The 15,449-nt window shown below is 37.5% G+C and overlaps 2 protein-coding genes across 2 annotated transcripts in view; one reads left to right on the top strand and one right to left on the bottom strand.

Annotated features, from left to right (window-relative positions):
- The first annotated feature begins 1,154 nt into the window (after positions 1 to 1,154).
- Positions 1,155 to 8,241, top strand: LOC140245179 (G-protein coupled receptor moody-like). The gene is made up of 3 exons (XM_072324778.1): positions 1,155 to 1,571; positions 3,050 to 3,478; positions 7,915 to 8,241. The coding sequence occupies exons 1-3, from the start codon at positions 1,155 to 1,157 to the stop codon at positions 8,239 to 8,241; spliced, it is 1,173 nt and encodes a 390-aa protein (XP_072180879.1).
- A 4,171-nt stretch (positions 8,242 to 12,412) lies between these two features.
- LOC140245638 (leukocyte surface antigen CD53-like) overlaps positions 12,413 to 15,449 on the bottom strand; it is a 78,044-nt gene continuing 75,007 nt past the window's right edge. Inside the window, exons 9-11 of the mRNA XM_072325200.1 lie at positions 15,165 to 15,251; positions 13,984 to 14,059; positions 12,413 to 12,592 (exon numbers count right to left, since the gene is read on the bottom strand). Coding sequence (XP_072181301.1) covers positions 12,558 to 12,592; positions 13,984 to 14,059; positions 15,165 to 15,251 — 198 coding nt within the window. The 3' untranslated portion in view covers positions 12,413 to 12,557. The remainder of the gene's footprint in view (positions 12,593 to 13,983; positions 14,060 to 15,164; positions 15,252 to 15,449) is intronic.

Below are 15,449 nucleotides of genomic sequence, written 5' to 3'. Positions count from 1 at the left end.
GGTGGTTTTGCATCTAACTGGGCATGAGGGTATATCCTGGAAGGATGATACTTTGCTTGGATTTTAGGGTCACGGGGTCAAAGGTCAAAGGTCACAGGTTATTTTGTGAAAAAAAAAGGTTGAAATTTCATGTTTTTCTCCATATCTCGCAAATGGTTCAAGGTATCTTCATGGAACTTAGTATATATGCATGTACCGATGGGCAGTGAGTATCTAGGGAAGTTGGGGCTCATGGGTCAAAGGTCAGGGGTCAAAGGTCAAGGTCAACTCCTCAAAATATCACTACTTTCCTTATATTTATGCAATGCCTGAAGGATTTTTTTTTTACTTGATGTATGCATGTATAACCCAATATATATTCTGTAGGAAGTTTCTTGCCAAATGTCAAAGGTCAAAAGGTCAAAGGTCAAGTGAAAATGCTAAATTGCACTTCTTCCTCCATATCTCAAAAGTAACTCAAGCTATTATCATGAAACTTACATATTTATGCATGTTCTGCCTAACAGTGATTCTCTTTGGAACTGTGAGGTCAAGGTCAAAGGCCAGGTTTAGATAATACTATTTTACCATTTGATAGTGAAATTATACTTTTTCTCAATACTTTGAAAATTACTCAATGTATAAACTTATAAAAGGGTCAAAAGTCAAGTAAAAATCATCAGTTCCCCCAAATACCTGCACTCTGACGTTTTAATCATTCATCCAATTGAACCTAGTTCTAGGAATGTGATCATTCAGCACATTTGTGGCAAACCTGTCATTTTAATATTTTGCCAATTGTGTGAAACTGTCATCACACATTGTCAAGACATTGTACTATAGACCTATTAGGAGAACCATGCATTATGGCGGAGGCATACACCAGTCGCCGTAGCGGCATTTCTAGTTTTAAGATATAATGGTTCTACTATTACTTTGGTATAAGAACCAGTGTAGTCATCACGAAACTTGTCAAACACAAAATTTAGCTGTTGACATCATGGCAGCAGCAATGATATTGGTACATGATATGATACACATGTCAAATTTGCTATCAACAAAGAGTTTTCGTCTTCTGGAAACAGGCATAATACCATCATACGATATCGCAAATGTCAACTGCATACAGGGTATCCTATACTTCTCTGAGCAGTTTATATCCGTCTGTCACAGAAATGGAACAAACGCAGATGTCACTGATCAACACCACGCAAGCCGCAGACGAAGTCGAGGATGACGTCAAGAACATCGTCCCCAAAATCATTTTCAGCAGTTTCCTCGGCTTCGTGTCCGTCTCCGGCTTCATCGGCAACTCCATTGTCGTTCTGGCGGTGATAATATTTCCCAAACTGCGGACGACCACCAACGTGTACATCGCGAGTCTTGCCGTGGGCGACGTGCTCATGTGCCTCACCATACCCTGGATCATCGTCGGCCTGCTCGTCAGGGACGGTTGGCCGTTCTCGCCAGCGTCCTGCGTGCTTGTTGCCGTCATCCGTTTCACGTGCAGCGGAAGTAGCGTGTGGCATCTAGCCACCATCGGATTCAACAGAATGATCCTCATCACGACTTCCTCAGCCACGTATAGGAAGGTGAGTTGTGGAGCCTTCAAATGAGGAAACAACCGCTGATGTGAAAGCAATCCCCTTATTCTCACAGGTGGTTGAATTCACACCTGTCGCTTGCACTTTTGGTGATCGTCTTCACACCAACGGTTGTTTTCAAACTAGTGTTTGTTTTTCAAATTCATGAAATTCTTCCGTCGAGATGTTTTCATTGCAACAGATTGACAAATTGCCCTACATCGACGTAAATAAGCACTGAATTGATCAGTGTTTTAGCAGTATCATGGCTGCTAATAAAACACTGATCAATTCAGTGCTTATTTACGTCGATGTAGGGCAATTTGTCAATCTGTTGTAATGTTTGTTTTGTTTTTACATAACTGGTTGTCGTCCTTTAAGTGGCTATTATTGTTTCGTGACTACTCCACGTGACCAGACGACTTATCACTTTTCTTAGCTGGTGCCGATTTAACGACATGTCCTTTCTTTATAAGGTGATAATTATTATTGCTTCCAAAACTTAGGCAATTGAATATACAATATTGCACCTGCTGTTCTTAACGACAAACAAAAAAATATGTAATAAATCACGTGCAGAAATATGATTCGTGTTAGATTATCTATAGCTGGTCATTACTTGCTTGTACACTGCATTGATGGCATTTTGGGGTGGTCCATGGTCCTGAAAGGTGAAAGTATTATATATTATTTTCATTTCAGCGTGTCAGTCATTGGTTTCTTCAGTTGCTCTAAGCTCCAATGGGCAAAACATATGAATTTTGCATGCTATGCTTGAATATTGTTTAGAACATTAAGTGCCGATATAGATTTTACAGACAGCGCCAAATAAAGCAAGCAGTATTGAGCAAATAGCAAGAGTAGACCTTAAGCAATGCCTGATTGTTTGCTGCCCTTAAAGGCAGAGTCAGTTTACACGTATGGAAAGGAGAGAGGAAGAAACACGTTTTTGCTTTTGTTCAGTAGAAATAGAATGACGGGAAGGATTTTGCACCTTCTACCGTCAAGATATCAATTCTGCCAGACGATACGCTATCTCTTTACAGACTCCTCTGAACTCTGTTATCTCCTTTCCTTTTGGCTCCATTTCTGTTTCAGTTTTCGAATTCCAATTACTATGAAATACAACCAAACAGGAAGTAGAAGGCAATTTGGGAATAACCAAGTTCTTTTAATTAGGGTTATTGCTACTTGTAACGAAGAGCACTAATTATGAATTGCATATGATATTAATCATAACATAAATATGTAAGTTAGAGAAATGAAATACAGGACAAAAACGTTACTTGTTTATACATTGCAAAACTAAAAGCTTTACATTTGTGCATATATTTCTTGTTCTTTTTTTAAAGGAGAAATGTGAAAAGGAAACATTGGTTTGGTTGTGTATGTGTATGTGTGCGTGCGCGTGTGTGGGAGGAAGTGTGATGTGAGTATATACAATAACACTCCTTCTTCATACCCTCCATGTAATATTGGCCGTCAAGGTGTTCAGCCGCGTCAACACCGCACTCATACTCATCCTGACCTGGATGATACCGTTCAGCGTCATCATCGTCCCTTTCGCAGTCGGCGCGACAAGACTGGGCTACGATGACGGTCCTCATATGTGCAGCGATCTCGAAGACAACGATGACGGTACCGTGAACCTGACACACTCCTATCTGGCAGCAACCTTTCTCACCTGCCTACCCCTGAGCATCGTGCTCATGGTGTACCTCCGCATTTTCGTGTACATCAGGAACCACGCAAAGCAGCAGAAGTCGTGGGGAGCATCGAGGCCGCAAGCCAAGGGCGGAGCCGCCACGGGCTCGACCTCGGCGGCAAAAGACGCTCCAGCAGATGGAAAAGAACAGGGGACGGGAGGGGATGGGAACGCAGCGGGCACTTCATCGAGCACAGCTAATGCAACTTCGGTCAGTGTAAATCAGTCGTGTTCGATTCCATGTTTAAACTTAATTGGCCTAAATGAAGTTAACCGAAGCTTTACTGTGTTGTCAGAAGTGGAAGAGCTGAGGAAATTGTATTTAGTTTTGTTTCATTACCGTGCAGGGGTTTCATTCAGTAGTGATAGTTTCCCTTGTACAGGTTTAACACGATATTTGTAACTGTCCTAAGGCACACTGGAAACTGCCACAGTAATATGATTACGATCGTGGCCATCGGTATGTTGTTTTCCAGCTGTTGTCATGGAAACGACAATTATTGCAAAACGCGCGTGTTATTTGGAGCTGTAATGAATGAGTCCCGGGTAGCTTCAGAAAGTGGGTAGTGAGTGAATTATTTCGGGATTCAATTGGGTTCCCATGAACGAGATTACGCCAGCCGATGAAACGTAAAGACTACATTAACACCCCTAAATCCACCAATTTATAGAGTGCACTGTCCCCACGTCCCCAATCCAGTTGGTTGGTTTTCCTCCCATTGTGTTCTGCACTGGATACAATCAGACCCATTAAATCCCCCTGCCCTCTGCTCCATAAAGGGACCAATATTAATATACATCAATGCCATTGTGATTTGTGAGAATGCCTCCGTGCTACTGCAAAAATTACAAGTTCAACCCTTTTAGGGGTATTAAAAGGACCCTGAATGCTGCAATAAAGTTAAATATTCAACTACAGAGATGGAGATATGGACGGATCTGTCTTCATAAAATCATTTTTTTGTAAATAATTATCTGAGTTACAGTACTCGAGTAACGAGAATATCATCTATGCCTTCATGCGCAATGACATCATAACCACGGTGTCTGTAACAGCATGAAGATTAAACTATAGGATATCTGACACGGAAGAGAATGAAACACTGAAGATCCCTGATAACTTGGCGATTATGAAACATTAAACACAGCCACGCACCGAACGCGCCTTCATTTTGTGAGGGATGATCTTTGCTTATTGATGTGATTAGTGATAGCGGATACGAGAATGATTCCATTAATCGATCTTTCCTCGAGAAGGAAGTGCTGTATATAACATCACAGTGACTTTTCAGGACAACAAAAGTCAACACTGAAATCAACTACTCAAGTGGGGGGGGGGGTGTTGGTGCTGTGGTGAAGGGTGAGCTGGCTCATGTATATCCCTACTTGTTTTTTATTTCAATTCATTCATTCATTCGTTTGACAAGAAGTATCCGTTGCTCACTCTTCATTTCTCACTTAGCCTATAATTTGTGCTTCTCATGATTCCACGGCTTTCATACTTTTGCCTCGTATTCTTATATAAACTAAAAGAAAATAAATGAATTGAACAATTTAAATGTCATATCCAATTCGACAAACGAATTCGGGGAAAGCACGTCAGCGCGTCATTTTGCTAAAAAAAAAAATGAATTCTCATGGCATCGAATCCTGGTTGTAAGGAAGAGGGAGCGAAGCTACTTAATGATCCTGCTCTGACCCTTAATGGACCGAAAATTAAGGACTTTTTTCTTTTCTTTTCTTCTCTATTTTTTCTTTTGTTTTTCTCTTTTCGTTTCTATTCTTTTCTTTTCTTTTCTTTTCTTTTCTTTTCTTTTCTTTTCTTTTCTTTTCATTTCTTTTCTTTTCTTTTCTTCTTTTCTTTTCTTTTCTTTTCTTTTCTTTTCTTTTCTTTTCTTTTCTTTTCTTTTCAAATTCGATTTGGGACCTTCCTACGCAGAGTGCAACGTGCGATTACCACAATATTAGGTTCCTCCAAAACATTGGAAGCAAAGACACCTAAAGTTTCTATCCCCACCAAGTACAGTTGTAATTACGTTCTGCATTCCCACTGGTACGCAACACTTTCCCCTCATTCTAGCAACATTTCCCCTCATGTTTTGCACTGCAGTCAATGTCACACTCATTGTCTAGTGATGTTCTACAATCATTAGCAGCATTTTTTTAAAGCGCATGTTTATCACTTGGCAGTAGAGCTTGATAAATGGCGGTAAATATCAAATCGGGTTGTCAGGGACCTACGGTGATATTAAATATTCCTCAACTTGAAACCAAAATGACTGAACCCCATTTCAGACGCATGTCAATGAGAGGTAATTGAGAAAGCATTTTTTACACGACGTGTGGTAGACGGCAAGTTTTGGAACACGAGACATGTTCTTGAGCCCCACTTTCCTGATGCTTTGCGATTGAATTTCATTGCAGAAGAGGGCCCAGTGGTTTAATGTATGATAGAGTTTGTCTTTTAAAGGGGAAATCCAGTCCAAACATAAGTTACTCTAATAAGAAAGAGTAAGATATTACGAGTCCAACGGTATAATTTTGATCGAAATCGGATGAAAAATAAGGAAGTTATGACTTTTTGAAGTTTTGATATTTTGGATGGAAACAGTTCTTGAACAGTCAATATGAATATGCAAATGGAAAAGTGAGCATGTCATCCCCTCACAACTTACCATGACTGAATTTCCCCTTTAAGAGTCAATAATTCGTGTTCGTGATATCAATTTAAGTTTTCTTTCTAAAATAGACAAGAAGAAAGTAGAAAAAGTATTGACATGGAAATATTTCTATTGAAAGGATGAATATGCTATTAATTAAAGTGCACGTGCACTTCTTCAGCCAGTCATTGTATGTGAAACGATGCAACCTACAGAAGTATTTTAATTTGGAAATGATAATCAGCTAATGGGTGCCGAAGGACACATTTCTCTGTGACAAATTATTGTTATCTATAGAAAAGTACTCATTAAAACTTTGTTTGGCTGTAGATAAATCATCATTCCTGGCTGATGAAAATGATTCTACCTTTGTGTTTGTTTTGTTTTGTTTTGTTTTGTTTTGTTTTGTTTTGTTTTGTTTTGGTGACTGAACGAGCTGAAATTACGGCATAGCCCTGGGTGAGTAAATAGCATAAAATTACAAATTAAATGACATCCAATTAAAAACTTTCTGAAAGTGAAAGACAAGCGTAAAGCGTTTCGAAAATGATGCCCCAGTGACGTTCAAAAGGGGGGAGGGATAATATAATTTCCAGGAATGTATCCCATGTGTATGTATGTGTATATAGAGTAGTTATATGCTAGAATAAGATTAAGTCAGTTTCTGAATGTAAAATACTATCTGAATTAAAATCAAGCGACATGCGAGTATACTTGAATTTGTGTCTAAACAGCAACAACCAGGCTGCAAAATATACAGTGGCAGAGGGCGCAGGATAACAGAAGGCATTTATAGGGTTCACAGGGGTAAATAATTCCCCATAGAGACGTGTGTTAAAATTCAAATTTCAAAAAATTCTCTAAAATAGCTGGGAGAAATGAGGTTATTCATCTTCACTAACCTGGACAAGTGAGATATAATCCTTTCATCCATCAAATTCCCAAGGCGATTTCTTCAGCTCAAACTCTGTCCAAGGGTCCGAAAAGCTAGACTACAAGTTCTTTTCACTCAAAAAGTCACCTATTTTCTGTACATGCACCCAATGAAATATAGTCCCTTCAAATTCCATGAGAAAAGCTTTCATCTTCCAACCAAAATGTTTGCAGTTTGTAGAGGAATTCATACTCAATATCTGCAGCTATTAAGTTTTTTGCCAAACTGCATGATTGATTTTTGAGTAATTTTTTCTTCATTTATTTTGGTATCTTTGGCACGATTTTGTGAAGGGGTCTGGGACAGTCCATTTTATTTACAGGTGTGAACCCTTTATATTGGCCCTCCTATGGCAGGCTGTGTAGGCTTGCCTGGAACCGATGGGACGTCATGCAAAACCTACGTTTATACTTCATTTCGATATTGAATGCTACTACACTTAGTGCATTTGAATCACTTTATCATGCCTGACAATTTAAACGTAATAAACATGTTTTTTACGATTATTTTGTTTTGTTTTTTTATAGTAGATCATTGTATCCTAAAGTGTTTTCTCTTTGAATGCGATATTTGAAGCACTCTGTCGGTCCTGCTCAAAAATATAAATATCGATGCTTACTGCGTTACTTTGATGCTTTATCAAATGATTTTGTTTATATTTTCTTCAAATTTTAGGCCACCAAATAAAAATCAGATTTGACGACTTTGACTTTGGTACCCCGAGCTGGTCTCGGGATGTATGTTTATGTGTATACGTATAGTTATACATAACAGTATCTGAAACTAATCTGGAACAAATTTTTCTTTGACAGTCATTATCAAGAACAAGAAAACACCGAAACACTGAAATGCATGGTGTGGGTAATATTTTAACACGCACCTTGCCTCTGCTGATGTTGAGCCCTGCTGTATAACACCTGAAACTCATCACATTTTACTTGGCAGAGTTGCTTGAATTTGTGGGTGTGTTTTTTTTCCTCTCTCTCTCTCTCTCTCTCTTTCTCTCTCTTTCTTTCATGTTTGTGCATCTTTCTCCCTAATGCTATCTTTCAGCAGAAAAACGCCACTGGTGGGACGAACAAGAATCGTTCGGAGACTAGCAAACTTGAGAACCGCATCACGAAGAACATGTTCTACGTAGTGCTTGCTTTTCTCGTCTGCGTCATCCCGTATGGCACTGTTGTGCTCTCCAATCCGGGCGTCGCAGCCGGCGTGCCGCTCGGCCAGGCGTTCCTGCTGTTCAACAGCTGCGTCAACCCTCTCATCTACGGCACGAAGCACCCCCACTTCCGGGGCGCGATCAGGAACATCTTCCGAGGCCGCTTCAGGGCACCCATCGCCACGTCTGCTACAGTTGCACCGACAAGCCAGACCACTTGAACATTCAATTTGAGATAACCTCGATTCGGCCACTGCTGTTCCTTACTCGTTGTCGGCCTTTATATAAACAAGGTGTTCTAGCAACTGTTAGCAGCAAAGGGTGAGGTTCGTTAATCTTAAAATGAAATAAGGCTCGTTATTTTGAAGGTTCATTATTCCGAAACACGCAAATTCCCTATACCTTCATGTGTCTTTATCCGGAAATAAAAACGGTTACGTAAACCCAAACATTTGTAGCGTTATTCCGAAGGTTCGTTAATTCCTAAATTTCTGATAATGAAATAAGGTTTGTTATTCCGAGGTTCATTGATCAAAAAAAAAATAAATAAAAAGATGCGCATGAACAGACCTTATTTCATTTTCACATTAACGAACCTTCAGAATAACAGACGGGAACGAAAAATTGTCGTTCCCAATGCATCCGTCATTCTTTACCCACAGAGAAAGAAAGTTTACAGCGTAACTTTCGTTGTTACACGTCTTCAGTATTTCTTCCTATACGTTTTCAAGGTTTAATTATTTTTCTTCTTATTTTATTTTATTTTTCATCACGGGTGAATCAAATGGGAAAGGCTAAGACATTCAACACCTTAAGATGTATGATAGGGTGTATATATGTCTGTTGGAGTTTAGGCAAGCATAGTGAATATAGTTTCTCGATTAGAAGTAAGGACACGGGTACATATAAATGTATAGAAGATATCTACAATTCCGATCAAGGCGACAGCTAAAATGTTCATCGAACTAGATGATTAAATTAATTTCTTGGGTAATTACACTAATATGCTTAGAATGCGGTTTTAAAGTGAATGAAAGACTTGCATTTTCTCGGTCTTTTTCTTTCTTTTTTTTTTTTTTGGTTAGTTTGTGTTTGTCTATTCATGTGATATGCATGATATGCATTTATTCCTATACTGGCACTATTTTATGAAACCTGTCTGCATTATGCGATACGATTCTTCTTTACAATCAATGCCTTGTTATGTGCTGATATTTCCTCTTAGGGGAGCACTGCTAACAGTGACGGGGTTACCCCGAGTAAAAGGACCATGTTTTAATCTCACAAGAGGATCAATCAATTTTTCCCGCGCAAAATTATGGCACAGGTGATTAAACGGTCTCGATTTCCCATCCGCAATGCGTTTCAAATTGTGATTACTTAATCAAAATAAACACAAATTTCGGGAGAGGCAACGAATACTTCTATTGAAATTATAAACAGAATGTAGTCTTAATTTTATCTGCCAATGTCAACAAAGAGGTATGGGCAGGAATTTCAGAGGCATACGCTATTATGCTACACACTATTCTCTCAGGTCAAACTTTAAGATCAGTGTAAAGACCTGTATAAAAACCTGATTAATTTGGTCTTCAATTGTGGAAATCAAGTTGATATTACATGTATTAGTGGAATGAAATGCGTCGAATAACTTCTCAGCAATATTCTTTCATTATTTTGTCTACTTCTTCTTAATTGTTTTTGTTCCTTGTTGGCTACACCTTGAAAGCATTCTTTAGTGTATGAGTAGAAAAATAATAATTTCGTTCATACATCAGCCCGAATGATAAGTGTGGTTTTTTTTTTGTTTGCATTATATTCTTAGTTTTTAATTTTCTTGAAAACAAAATGTTATTGAATTCTTGCATATTATTCAACACAAACGCAATTTGCAAAAGTAGGCACAGATAGACAAGTATAAGAGTGTGTAAAGATTTTCGCAAGCAAAGAACCAGGCTATGGAACTTTTAATGTATTGTCACAATTAGACACGTGAAAAAAGTTACCTATACAAATTAGGACAGACCTTATATTAATGACAGGTTATAACTTGCTGTGACAGTAGAGAATATATATATGAATACCTGAATGTAAAAACGGCCCAAGTCTAAATTTTGTTATCGTCTTTGGAGACCCTTTACGAAGTCTTGCAAAGATTGGTAATCAGTAAAATGAATGTTCCACATTTAAATTTGTATAACTAACATTTCACTAACTGACTAAACTAAAAACATTAGGAAATTAATTAATGATTTCTATTTTTTCAAACTTTTCTGTTATAGACTTGGGTCTTTTTATATTCAGGTATTCTATTTTTACAGGACTACTTTGATATACTTTAAATCGGACAAAAACAATCAGCTGCAATATTTTCAATATCATTGCAAAGTATTTACATAGTTATATCGCTTTCTTCTTTTTTTGTCACAGCACGTTCACTATATATATTATCAATATTCTTCACCAACTAGTGGTATGAGATAAATGTTATTGTCTAGTTTTACAGTATTTAGAATGGAACGGTTTATCCATATATACAATAAACTCTGCATACATGTCAAATTTCGTCCTCGTCCGTGCGATGCTTTGCATCGATCAGAATGACATAATGTAAAGGTGGAGTTGGAATGGAATTGGAGCGCAATGATGTGTTAAAACAAACTGCAACACTATTAGCGTGACCAAACGGCAGAGTACAACCAATCGTCTGCGAGTATTCAGTCACTGAATACACTGGCATCATCTCACATTAGAAAGGTTGTTTATAAAATATTCAGTTTCAACAATGACTCTTTTAGTAACTGGGCTGAATATGGAACAAGTAAGCGTATTTTCGCTTAAATAGCTACATTTTAATTAATTCGCTGTAAGTTCAGGTGGAATTTTACAGACAATATAATGGAAAGGCAGAAATGGAGCCTTCATCTAATTCTGAATTTCTTTTTTCTTACTAAGGGGAAAGATCTGATCAATCACAGATTTTATACTTTTTCAAAAAAAGCGCGAAAAAGGTGTACAATCTGGATTCAAAGATGTTGATGTATTGTGCAGTAAAGGAACAAATTTAATTGAAATACACAATTTACAGAATTGTATGTGTTGTAGTTGAATTGGTCAATGCACAACTTATAAACAACTAATGAAACAGCTGAAATTACGCCTAAGACCAAACAAAACCACGGCAATATTCAAAATATTCATCACGATTGCAAGTCACACTCACATTCGGAAAAAAAAAAACCAAAGCAAAACAATGAAACGACAGATACTTACTTTGAAAAACAGACGTACCTGTGAGTCTAATTCTTGCTATTGATCCTATTTTGCCGAGCCTCTCTGCCTTGAAAACATATCCTATTGTATTTCAAAGGACTACCAGTTCATGAATTATTTTATCGAGCCTAAGCAAAACTAAAATTTTAAGTGCTTGTGGAATAAACAGGACAGTAAATTATAAGCGCAACGTGCGTCCCAATGTCACATGGTTCCAAAATATGTCACGTGGGGGCATTAAGTACTGCATTTATTTCAAGATGATTAAACCTACAATTTGAAGGGGAAAAAATGAGTCGCTCGTCCTCTGTTTCAGCCTCTTGACAAAATCGCACATTACATGAATTTAACTTTCGTTTTTCAGCCGTTCACAATTGTGTCATTCAAAAAAAAAAACAGACAAATTAAAACAGGCTATTTCAGCATAATTACAAATTTACATTTATGATTCTCTACTTGCATTAGAAGTTTTGAACTCAGACCATCTTTTTTTTTCAGTTTTTCAATTTTACAAGGTTATGGCTCAATGATTCATAATATAATCTGAATATAAACTATATTTGCACCCTCAAGAAACAAAAGAACACAACGCAAGGGTTATAACATTACTGAATATAAGGTAGAATATACTCGTGACAGGTCGGTTGCCGAATCAACTACTATTGGCGTTTATATTGCCGGTGAATAAGCCGCTGAACATAATTTCAGGGAGCAGTTGACATTGATAAAAACCAAAATTCGGGTGGTCGATGCTTAGTCAGTCTGTTCTGGGGGAGTTATGCTATCCTTCAAGACTCTTCATCGGACACAATGTGATACCAATTAATATAATATTTTTCTTTTGGGTTATCGTTATTCGATTTTCCACGCAAATCAACTTTCACTTTTATTACAAGATTTCTCCATTAAGTTGTCGAAATAATGCCTTTGCCGTTCTGTTGCATTTTTGTTGGATAGGTCAAGTTGGTATCAGTTCTTCCATCCTGGCAAAGATGATATTGATGTTATATTTACAAGGGCAGCGGAACACGCACGCACACACACACACACACACACACGCAAACGCACACTCATACATAAAGTATTCTATCAACAATATGGCGGACTGTCGTCGGCCGAATCCACAGCATTCCACTTGCATTGTCCGTCAAGGTTAGCTCTCTTTGCCCCATGCCTCTTTCGTGGGAGTGGAATGGCTAATGGGTGTTTGATTTTGTTTCAAGGGTGCTTTTTTTATCCTTCCGATGACAAGTCAGATTGACCATTAGCGGTAGCCCCCGTTGTATTGACCTCGTGGTTCTGTAAATAATATTAAAAAAAAAACAAATGGAAAATCGAGTGTGACACCTTCAAAAATGCATTGAAGGAATATCTGTGATCAAAAGGTTTTACACACACATTTGCCAAACCAAAATCATCAGGTAAGTTCAGATATTAGGGAAATTGTTAAGGGAGACATTATACTTGTCTCGAAATCTGCCATTAGAAAAAGGTGTGGTTATTTTCACTCACTGATAAAAGCAACAACGATGAGTTTTCTGCAAATATATTCTCCGACAAAACACTTAATAAGTTTTGCACATTATTTTCGGCTTATACCCATTCCTCATGATCCGCGCAGTTTTGGTGCATATGATTAGGAAAGTCCAGTTCAATTGCACAATAATGGTATCCTGATAGAGTGAACCTGAAAATTACGGTCCCAATGAATTAAAATAACATGATGCTCAATACCATTACTACTATGCTGATAAGAACGTTAATGACTTTGATTTTTGCAATCATGATAGGAAAGTGAAGGGTACTAACGATGACGTTGGAGCTATACCTTTACTACTGGAATTACGTCTGTGATTTGCTGGTACACTGTAAAAACATCGGTGTTAGATTTAACACCATGGGTGTTAAATCTAACACCGATCAAGTGTCAATAGAGGAACACACCGACAGGTGTTGAAAGTATGTTGTTATGGTGTTGAAAAGTGTTCACCTGGCACTTCGTGGTGTTAATTTGACACTGTAGCTGGTGATATTCTGACACTGCGTTGGTGTTAATTCAACATTGACACCCCATGGTGTTGAGTTGATATTGCTGGTGTTCATTTCAATGGTATAACACCCGCCCAGCTTCAATAAGGGACCACACCAACTGGTGTTACTGTGGTGTAAATGTTTTCACACCTTTTTTTTCCAAAATCAAGTACTTTATCGGAAAGTTAAAAATCAACAAGAAAAACAGTAACCAAGAAACTAGTCAAAAAAACATTTTCATACATTGAAGTGACACCAGGAGGTGTTAATTTAACACCAAAAATGAGCACCGAAAATTTAACACCAGCTCGGTGTTTCATATTTAACACCGGACTTTTTGCAGTGTACGTTTACCAATAATAACTACTAGTACAGTATATAAGATGATAACAAAAACGGCATGATAGGAAAGTCATTCAAAACGATAACTGCATATGTTATTGATGTTGACTGTTGTGATAATGTTAAAAGGACGCACATGAAATTGAAATGAAAAAAGAACCCTTCCATACACTCACACAAAGACACACACACACACGCGTGCACACACGTGCACACACGCACACACACACACATGAATACTGTGCGAAGAAAACTTAACATGCTACACTTTTGACCTTTTCTTTTATTAACAAAATATGATCAGGTTGTTTACTTACGCATAGGCATTACTTGATTGTCTTCAACCTCCTTACTGTGACAAGCGAGGTATCCTGACATTAGTATTCCAAGTAACTGAGGTCGATAAAAGAGTAAAAATTATATCATAGGGAAAGTACGTTATCTCGAATGTACTATTATACTCAAGATTGCAAGCAAGACAAATATTTTTTGTGGCCCAAGTGAAGTTCCATCATACGTCTTCCACCTTGAGCCCCGATAAGAAGTGCATGCGGGCTAATGCATAAATCATCTGAGGCGTACACACCCTAAAATGGTGCAGGAATAGAGGCATGCACCATTTGATATGAATAGTCAATTCTATTCATAGCATCGATTCATAATGGCAGTGCACAACAAGCAACATGAATGAAGTTAATGAGTGTCATCCGATGCCGGTTCAATTTTAAAAGAAAAAAATAATACATCGTTTCTCTATAGGCCTATATATTTACGTATTATCCATTATATGTATATATTATATATGTACATATATATATATATATAGTGTATATATATATATATATATATATATATATACATAAATATGTATGTATATATGTATATATGTATATATATATATATATATATATATATATATATATATATATATATATATATATATTTGTATCTTTTATATTGTAAACTGACTGTTTTGGGTGCACCAGGTGGGTTGGGGAGGATGGCCCGAGGGCCCCAGTCATTTTGTTGGCTCTTTCCAGACCCGGGCTGCCCAACCTGGTGCACCCTTACCACTCCAGTGTATTTTCTGATTTCGAAAAATTTAATATGATATTTGTGATTGAAAGCCGAATAAATAATAATAATAATAATAATAATAATAATAATAAAAATAGTAGTAATAATAATAATAATAATAATAATAACAATATATATATATTTATACATTATATATATCGAGAGATTTGCTGGCTCACAGGCATAAATTGCTCCTGAAAACAAACCAAATCATAAACCGTGAACTCTCTGAATGAATTTTCCCACGACTCAATTACCCCGCATGCTCACAAACTGCACATTCATGTAAAAAATGTATTCTGAACAGCAGACTAGGTTAATAACATAATTATGTATGTTTGCATTACGATACGACAATGACAAATGATAAGAAATCAAAACAACACTATTATAACGACATTATAGAAGAGTATGTCCTCACCTCCAGCAAGGCAATAGCGGCTCCAACACAAAGTAAGATGATGTCCAAGCTATTGATCGCAGTCTGAATCTTCGTAAAGCAGCCGATCTTCAAAGTACAGACCAAACAAGAAAGAAACGGTCATCGCCATGTAGGCACCAGTGGAATACAGATAGCCTCATCTACCACTCATATCAGACCTGCCTAGTCCAGCAGCATAGTTCCGCTATTATCCGATTAATTTAGAGTCGGTTGGAACTTGTTTGACATCAAACATTATTCAAACACATACTATGAACACATACA

Source organism: Diadema setosum, chromosome 22 (genome assembly GCF_964275005.1).
Source record: "Diadema setosum chromosome 22, eeDiaSeto1, whole genome shotgun sequence".
Classification (NCBI taxonomy): domain Eukaryota; kingdom Metazoa; phylum Echinodermata; class Echinoidea; order Diadematoida; family Diadematidae; genus Diadema; species Diadema setosum.
Note: the sequence above shows the minus strand (reverse complement) of the source record. Positions and strands in the feature narration are given on the sequence as shown.